The 9219-nt window shown below is 57.0% G+C and overlaps 1 protein-coding gene across 2 annotated transcripts; it reads right to left on the minus strand.

The window, feature by feature from the left end:
- Positions 1-1008: 1008 nt before the first annotated feature.
- On the minus strand, positions 1009-5521 carry LOC135967639 (TBC1 domain family member 3B-like). 2 transcript variants are annotated; one of them, XM_065531245.2, is made up of 6 exons: positions 5405-5521; positions 4600-4694; positions 4185-4250; positions 3615-3714; positions 3095-3247; positions 1009-2116 (listed from the first exon to the last, which is right to left on the minus strand). In XM_065531245.2, the coding sequence occupies exons 2-6, from the start codon at positions 4609-4611 to the stop codon at positions 1647-1649; spliced, it is 801 nt and encodes a 266-aa protein (XP_065387317.1). In that variant the 5' UTR covers positions 4612-4694; positions 5405-5521; the 3' UTR covers positions 1009-1646. The 2 variants fall into 2 exon arrangements, with proteins under 2 accessions (XP_065387317.1, XP_065387318.1); XM_065531246.2 differs by lacking the exon at positions 4185-4250.
- Between the last annotated feature and the right edge of the window lie 3698 nt (positions 5522-9219).

The following is a 9219-nucleotide window of genomic DNA, read 5'->3' on the forward strand; positions in this document are numbered from 1 at the left end:
GGAGAGTTCCCCAAGGGCAAAGCCTGGCTCTGCGTCACTCACTCTCAGATCCTCAGAGCCTGGAGCTGGCCCAGCAGGTGGCCACCGTTCCCTAAGAGTTGGATTTGATCCGTCAGTGCTGAAGGCAGAGGATAGAGCTTCGACAGACCCCCTGTGTCCTGTCTTCTTTATCTGCAACTTACTCATCCTCACCCCTTTCACATGCACCCTGCAGAGCAGGTGTTCACTGAGCTTCCACAAAATTCACTAGAGCAGCTGATGGATACTGGGGCCTGGATTCACTGTCAAAGTGTTTCTCAAAGGGCGCTTTCCAGAACACCATGGAAAACTCATTTGCTGTATAAGTTTGAAAACGCCTGCCCACAGGTCTCCCCTTGTGTACGAGCAATCAGCTCTACCATTCAGCCCAGGTTTGTGTTTGCTGGACCATCTGGAGGAAGCTGAGGAGACATGAGCTGAAGGCAGAGGGTGAGTCTGAAGTGGGATCTTTGGACAGGTATGAGAAGTTTGGCAAAAATGAGATGATTCCAGCCTTAATAACCTTAGATAATAGTTCACATTATTATTTAGTTAATAGGATTGTACCCACGTTAAATTACTAATTTTTTTTAAGAGGGAAAGTCTCACTCGGTCACCCAGGCTGGAGTGCAGTGGTGCAGTCATGGCTCACTGCGTTCTGGAACTCATGGGCTCCAGCAGTTCTGCCTCAGCCTCCTGACTAGGTGGGACTATAGGCACACGCCACCATGCCTGGCTAATTTCTTTGACTTTTCTCTAGAGACAGGGTCCACCTGTGTTTCCCAGGCTGGTCCCAGACTTCTAGACTCAAGTGAACCTGAACGTCCTGCCTCCACCTCTCAAATTGCTGGGATTACAGGTGTGAGCCACCACACCCAGTCTAAATTTGCTATGTGCCATGGTACTGCAAAATGTCATTATTAGGGGCAGCTGGATGGAAGGTATAGGAGGCCACTGTAGTGCCTTTTCAATCTTTTATAGCTAAAATAATTTCAACAGAAAACATTTATTTTAAAACATGAAGGGGTTAACCGTCTATGAGTTGAAAATACAAAGGCAGGCACACGGTGTTGTGGGAATTCAGAAAGCTGGTCACATGGCTGGGGGTGCTGGGAGGGGCTGGGCATGGTTGGCTTTGTGATCTGGGGGCTGGTGTGTCCCATCTGTGAAGGTCTTTCGAGCTGCACACTTTCTTAATCAATTTTCATAAGTTTAACAAAAAATAAAATGAGGACGTGAAGTTTGCTTGGGTTGTTAAGCCTCAGGAAGTTATCCAGCCATGAGCCCTGCCCTAGATGCTTCTAGAAGCTTGGAGGGAACTGAGAATTTTCCAAGTAGAGGCGGCAGAGGCAAGGCCCTGAGGTGGGAGCGCACTGCTGCTCGTCCCTAGCTGCGACGGGGGTGTCCTGGTTGGAATCAGTGCTGGGTGCAGTGCAGGGCTGGAAGTCCATGTCCACACTGTGGCTCAGTGCCGTGAAAATCAATCTCACCCCCTCCGCAGGGTGTTCCGCCTGCCAGCAGGTGGCCAGCTGGTCTTCCTGGGATACGGTGCCATTCTAGAAATTGGGTGCAAGTGTCTTGTCCGCAGATGGGGTGCCCTGTTGTAGTGGTTTATCTCCTCGCCTCCCTCAGTCCTGATGGGCCTGGGCAGGGCCTGGTGTCAGGGTCCCCGTGGGCTTCTCGAGCTGGCCCTGTCCCACAGTCCCGGGGCTGTCCAGGACACATTCAGAAGGGACACGCACCCAACAGCTCTGTTCGAAATCATAATGGGGGAACCAAGGGCCCCCTACATCCAGGTCCGTCGGGAGCCGGGGCATCGAGTTCCACTCCAGGAATCTCCAGGAACCCTGAGGTCTTCTCTGAGCCGGGGCCTGGCTGGGCACACCCCAAGTGCCCACAGAGTAGGTGTCTTCCCGGACAGCCCCACCAGGACAGGATGCGGAAGAACGAGGTGCCCATGGTGGGGAAACTAGCCAAATGGGCCGCTGGAACCGGGCTGGTGGGCCTGGAGGTGCCTGTCTGTCCCCCTTGCAGAGGATCATCCTGCCATGTGAAGCCAGCACAGGCCTGGGTGTTGAGGACCCTTGCTCGGGTTTGTCTGAAAGGAAAACAGACATGGTCAGCGTCTCTAATGAGCCTATGCCGTCCTTTCCCGGCTGGGCCCCACCTGCCTGGGTCTCTGGAGTCCTCGGGGTCTCTGTGGGGCCCCCGGGGCCTGACACTGAGGACACGCCTGTAGTCTGCTGATCCCTGAGGGAGGGGTGTGTGCCACCTGGCATGGGGAAGCTGTCAGGGCATGACAGGTAGCTCCTAGGACTGCTCCCAGGGTTCGGACTGGCTGGGGGATTCCTACCACACACCCCCGTCCCAGGGCTGTTGGACCAAGGATACAGCCCCCAGTGAGAACTCAGGTGGGAGGGAACTTGGATGTCACCCAGCCCCTTGTCACCTCACATGGGGGCCCATCTCCACAGTGGGTGACGGGACCTGGAGGTGGGTCACCCTCTGCCTTCCTGGGCTGCACAGTCCATGCCAGGACTGACCGTTCCTACATCTGCCTGAATTCTGGGCTCTGGCTCTCGCCTGGGGTCCTGCCTGTGCCCTCTCCCTGAATGCTCTGGGGTCAGGGACACCCGATTCCCTTGTCTCCCTGGCTCAAGGCTGGTTGTCCTGGCAACCTTGGAGGAGCGTGCAGCAGTGAGGGGCCTCTGCTGCTGTCTGAGGCTGTGGGTGCTTGCAGGGAGGCCTGGGGTTATCCACAAATGGGTCTGGCTTCTTTAGTGCCCTTGACAGCCTTGTGATGGGGAGACAGAGACACTGTGGAATGCGGGAGGGGGCTTGTTGGACGGTCATGCCCACATCCTCCTCCTGCCGGCACAACACATCCAGTACACACGCACTGAGCGCCTGCCCTGAGGACCGGTGGCCTCCTGTGCTTTCTTAGAGTCCAGGAGGAAGAGGAGGAAGAAAAGGTGAAGAGGAAGGCGCAGGTAGTAGGGTTGCGGGTCTCGGGCACTCCCCCACTATTGACTGCCCCAGAGGGTGACATGGGAGGGGACATGGCACTGGAGCCCACCTGGGGGTGGCAGGTCCCCTTGCTTCCTTGTTAGTTTCTTCATAGAGGCCCTAAGATGCTTGAGCACAGAGTCATCATCCAACTCCCAGGTATGGAAGAACTGGTTCCGAAACCTTGCCCACAGGCCACACCTGGACGTCTTCGTGAGGCGCTCTAGGGACAGGGTGGACATCAGGCCAGGAGAGTTCCCTGGGAGGGGGCACAGCTGATACCCCATGGCCACTTCAGTCTCCCACTAGGCGATGCGGGAATCTTTTGTGGCCACCCCAGGGGTTCAGATGTGCACAGGAGACTGTGGCCGGGGGAAGTGGGTAGGGAAGTGCTCACAACACTCCTGACTTTCATCTGGGCCATGTGGGGGACGGGCTCGGTGTCACTGTGCCCTGCCCAGCCCACCTGGCCAGACCTCCCTCTGGGCCAGAACAGAGGATCATGAGGACAGTGTGAGGAATTTGCCCTCGGGTAAGTCGGGGTCTGACCTCAGGGCTCCCCAGGCCCCACTGGGCACATGTAGACTTACTCCTCCGAACTTTAAAGGCAATGCTTGTCATCGGCATCAACACCTGTTCTCCTTCCAGCAAATACACGTCCCACAGGCGCAGGATGAGCCCAAGAGAGATCTGTGGGGATAGCAGGTGTGGGAGACTGTAGCCCTTCCAGGCTGGGACTGGTGGCTCGAACTGAGCCCACTGGGGCTTCAGTCCCCAGAGTCAGTGACCTTCCCCATGAGGGTTTCCTGAGCCCTCCAGGGCGCTGGGTCAGACAAGGTCTTGCAGCTCCTCATGGGGGGCACTCATTGGAGTGGGGGTGTGGCTCCTGGAGAGAGGGGCTTGCCCAGGGCTTGAGGCTTCCCTGATCCCTCCCAAATCAGGTCTTGGCCCAGTCTGCCTGTAAGGCTGGTCCTGAGCGCCAGTCATTGCCCTGGGATGACCCCTCTTGGGCAGAGGGTTTTGCTTGGGTGTCCTGTGAGGGCCCCCCTGTGGGCGGATCCTCCTGTGGGCTGTGGGTGAGCCAGACCCCCGGGCTGGGGAAGCAGGGCACTGCAGGGCAAGGAGGGTCCCTGAGCCAGGGTCTCCCTGTGCCTTCTTACCCCGTCATTCAACATCTGGAGAAGCCAGCCTAATGAGGAACTCTGCGTGAAAAGACCTTCCTTGTCCTGACGGGAGGAACAGAGGTGCTCAGGGCCCCCTGGGCTGCCCTAAAAACCTCCCTCTTCCAGGGCCTCTGAAGACCCTTCCCCTAGTGCAGAACAATGGGCAGCGTCCAGGGCTCCCCACAACACCGGCCCCTTCCCACACTCCCGGTGGACACACTGCCCTTTGCCCTGCTCTGCGGGAGCTGGGCCCCCATCCCTGTGCCTCTGTCCTATAGACCAACTCCCGGCCCATGGAGAACCCGACATCCCAGGTCAGCCAGTGGCTGGGACTCAGCCAGTCACCAGCGCCACGGGATGCAGGGCCTCTGGAGAAGAGCCCAAGCTTGCTCACCAGACGCCATAAACTCACCAGACGCCACATGGTCTTGGGTTGTGACGTGGGGACCACATGCTCCTGATGGTCTTGGAGCCCCTGGACTGTCCCGCCATTTGGGCTGTGGAATCCTGAGAAACCCCCAGCCCATCATGAAATCAGACCCTTTCCCCAAGATGTGGAGTCATCAGCTGGAAGAGCTGGGCAGCTGGAGAGGCCCCCAAACCGCAAGGCCTTTCACCCTCCCATCTGGTGACCTCACCATGCAGCCTTTACCCTGGGGAGGTGGGTCAGGAACATCCCCTGGAGTCTGGCTGCAGGTTTCCCTAGAGGCCTCCTGGACCAGGGTGCAAAAAGGGCAAGCCTGACTTAAGGCCACCACATGGCGGCCAGAACAGGGCAGGTGCTGGGCTTCCTGGTCATCTCCTGGAAGTGGGGTCGGGCCAGGGGACACAGGATGGGGAGATGCTGCCACCTGGGCTTGGTCGGCCCATTTGTGGGCACCAAGGGCAGCACGAGCCTGGGCAGCTGGAGGGCAGGAGGACTCTGGGGGGGGAGAGTCAGCTACACAGAATCAGAGCCAGAGGGCGTGGCAGCAGGACACAGAGGGTGGCCACGGGGAGGATGAGAAGCCCTCCGCTGATGGGGATGAAAGGCATCTGACTTGGGCTTTGGGGGTCAGCCGCAGACTGCTGTGCGACCCTCAGCAAAGACACCCTGAAGACTCCCAAGGAGCTGGCTACACAAGGAAGGTGTCTTGGCTGAAAGCTGAGATCACCTGGCCAGGGTGGCCATCCCTGGGTCTGGCTGTATGAGGTCCCATGGGCAGCTGTCCACCTACCTTGCAGGGATTGCCTCTCACTGGCCAGCAGCTGCACCAGTGCCCAGAATGCATCCTCCTCAGGCAGATAAAGGAGAAACAAGGCCGTGATGTGGCTCAGGTCCCTGCAGTAGCCCACCTCCTGCAAGAGCCAGAGTCACCGTGAAAGGACATCACCTGGGAGGACTGAGGTCTCTTGGGAGGACTCATGTCATTGGAGAGGGCAGAGGTGACTGGGGAGGCTTCCTCTGAAGAAGAGGCTTCCTCAGGGTGCAAATTCATTTCATGACAAGAGCCAAGTCCATCAGGCACTTCGGCACTTTGTCCAAAATGTCTCCTGATGGCACCGTCCTGCATGTGACCCTGCCAAGCTCCTGGGCTTTGGGGCAGCCCCAGGAGGAGGGCGTCATTTCTGGTTCTTTGAAGTGGTGGTCAGACCCAGGTGACACCAGGAGTCCAGGCCCCGACTCCTTTGTGTCTCAGCTTGACTCCTTGAGACCATCCCCTTGCTTGGAGGTTTATGCCAGCAGTGAGCTGGAGTTCTACCTCCTATATCCTGGTGGCTCACAAACACTAACTTTAAAAGAAGCGAGAGCACCCCACCAGACACCCACTCCTGTGAACAGGGAAATACTGCCTGGAAACATCACTGCTGGGAATACTCACCGGGTTATACTCCGAATATGCCAGGAGGATGTAGAATAGTTCCCGCTGCCTAGGAAACAGAGAAAGGTGGCTTTTGTTTGTTTTGTGCAGATGCCGTTAGTTTCAGTTTGTCCACAAAGCCTAACAACAAATCCCATTTCAGGTTCAGATGATTCACCAGATAAGCAGTGAGCTCTTCAGGGTCTTTGACTTTGAGGAATGTTTCAGGAAAATCCACATCTGTGACATGCAGATAGCCAGTTGTACAGTGACTTGTCTGATCCTTTTCACTCTGAATAATTTTTTTTTTTTTCAATTTGCACACACGCCAGCTCAGTCTTTGGATGTACAGTTCCTCCGTGGTTCTAAACCAATGGGCAGTATCCTGGCTACTGCTCCAGCCCCTCCTGAAGCAACTCCTTCATCTTCCAAGTCTCCAGGGTGGCCCCTATGCACCCGGCCTCTCCCTGATCCCTCAGCCCCCGGCCACCCAGACTGCTTGTCAGTGCCTATGGTTTGGCCTTTTCCAGAATGGCCCAGGAATGGGAATCCTACGTGATAGCTTATTGGGTCTGGCTTCTTTCCCTCAGCAAAATGCATCTAGGATCCACCCACGTTCGTGCGGGCATCACTGGCTCCTTCCCTTTTCTCACTGAGTCTTCCGTTTGGAGAGAGAACCAGCCTTGCTCTCCCCATTCCCATGTTGAAGACTGTCCCCGAAGGCTCCTTGTGTGAGTGACGAGGAATCAAGCAGTGGACGTGGCATGCAGGTTTCATGTGGACATCAGTTTTCAAATCAGTGGGTTCAATATTTGTGATACTTTGGGGACACGTGGTTCAAGTCCATTGAGCTTTGTGAGTCGCTGCCAAACTGGCTGCCAAAGTGGCTGTGCCATGTCATGTTCCCAGCAGACAAGGATGACAGTTTCCAGGACCCCTAGTTGCCCCAGCATTTGGTGCTGTCAGTGTTGCCTGGAGAGGCTCATGGGCCCTCCATCCTGCCACCCTCCCGTGGGTCCTACCATGGGTCCCCGTGGGTCAGGGAGAGCACCTTTCACCATTGTGCATGATTTTGTTTGCTGACTTCTGTCTCCACAGGGTCCTCCTCGTTTCTGGCCCCACATGCTCCAGTCTGGCCCAGGGCTTGGAACCAGGTGCTCAGTTCATGGTGCCAGCTGCTCACTGGGTCAGGGGAGGTCTTGGCAGCTCTGTCATCCCTCCTAGGTGACCCTGGCCTCTTCTCCGGGGAAGCCCCCATCCCTTTCGTTCACTCCATCTCTGCTGAGACCCTGTGGCTCCCATAGGCTTACTTGGCTCCGTAGCGATCCCTGAAGAAGATGTGAGTCCTTAATGTCCTGCTCACGTCCACATCGATCTGGTGGATGTGTTTAGATGACCTCTTGCCCTTCTCCTTCATGACCTGTAGGGCAGGGCCAACAGGAGGAAGCAGCCTCAGAACAGATGGAAGACTCCCTGCCCCAAATGGCAGTCGGCCCACAGTCAGCACTCTGGAAGGAAGGGAAGCAGGAAGGTTTCCTTGTGCACAAAGCTGCTTTTTGGCTTGTTACTGAAGCTGGAGAGGGTCACCAGAGCCGAGTTTGTCTGTGGTGACTATGTCACCGTCCGTGCCCAGGATGTGCATCTGACCATCCCACCCACCCCGCAGGCTGGGCTTAATGCTCCCTCCAGCTGGAGACCTGGGCTCCTGACACGGCCTGTCCTGTTTGTTGTGCTCTGGCTGAGCGTACCTTGTATGTTCTGGGGTTTTTCCACTTGACTTCCTGTATGTTCAGCAGGACCGACCACACTTGGCCCCTGAAGTTCATGGGAATGCCCTTATATACTCGATCTATCAGCTGTGGGCAGAAAACAACCTGGTGTCACAGGCCACGGGGCGACCCCAGTGAGGACCAGAGCCCGAGGATTCTGGAAATGGTTGGTTTTGGCCCCATGATTCCTCATTAGAGGTGACATTAAGCTGGGACACAGTCTCCCTTCCCAGGATTGAAAGAGTGGATGGGCACTCAGAGTCGGGACTCTGATCTGAACCTTTTCCTTCCTTTAGGTCACCAGGGCATCCCTAGCCTTGAGCTCTGGGTGTTTCCAGTCCTAGATTCAGATTCCCTCCCAGCAAGGTGACGCTTGCACAAATAGGCAGGCAAACCACCGACCAGGCCTGCAGTCCTCTGGGTGAGGACAGTGTGCCACCCGCCCTCTGAGAGGCTGAGGGCGCCAGGCCATAGCCAGGGGTGCCTGTCCCCTGTCTCTGCAGAAAGTGGTTCTGGGGGCCTCTCCCTCCACACATTACCTTTTTACTGTTCTTATATGTCTCCCATTGTCGCAGCATTTCCATCCACTTGCTCTTTTGTGTTATCTCCCGCCGCATTTGCTGTCAAATGAGGAATGTTGGAGTTAGGGGAGCTGCCAGGCTTCCCAGAGCCGCCCGTGGATGCTGGGTCTTGGGCTCTGGAGCCCTGGTGGACCCAGCTGGAGGGAGTCAGGGAAGGGCAGACCCTAAGAGCTGAGAGCCTTTGAGCAAATGAGCACCAGTGGGCTGGCTTTGGGACCCCAGGACGTGCCATCCTCAGGCCACAGACACAGCAGTCTTAGGTCAGGTCCCAGCCTCTAGGTGGGGTCCTGACACAGGCAGGCAGCCATCCCCAAGCCACAACTGTGGTTCTCACTTTGGAATCTTATCAAGCTGCCAAAGTTACAGCAACCTGGGGTCAGGTCCAGCAGGGAGTGCTGCCCCTCCCAGGGACATCGTGTTGTCCTCACCTGCCACCGCCCAGGCCAGCTGCCTCCTCTGCCTCACCGACCACCCGCCCAGTCCCCACATCCCTGGTCCAGCCCCCTCCCCATGCATCAGGCTCTTACCTTAGCCTCCCGAGCAGTGGCAGGAGGCAGCTCTGTCTCACTGTAAGAAAACCCAGGCAGAACTGACGACCTGCACAGGGCCTGGAGCTGCCCTAGACTGGGAGCCAACCCCCAGAAAGGACAGGCTCTGTCCCTATCTAGCTCAGGGCTCAGTCCAGGAAAAGACACAGGGAAGGGAGGATAAGGGGCTTCCTGTGGGGTTGACTCCCAGGAGGGGCAGGTGCTAGGAGAAGAAGGAGTGCGGGTCCAGCCTGGCCAGAGTAAGTGGGGCCCCTGGCGTGGGGGGCGGTCAGGCCGCACAATGGGGCTGCTTG

This window comes from Macaca fascicularis, chromosome 16 (assembly GCF_037993035.2).
Source record: "Macaca fascicularis isolate 582-1 chromosome 16, T2T-MFA8v1.1".
Classification (NCBI taxonomy): domain Eukaryota; kingdom Metazoa; phylum Chordata; class Mammalia; order Primates; family Cercopithecidae; genus Macaca; species Macaca fascicularis.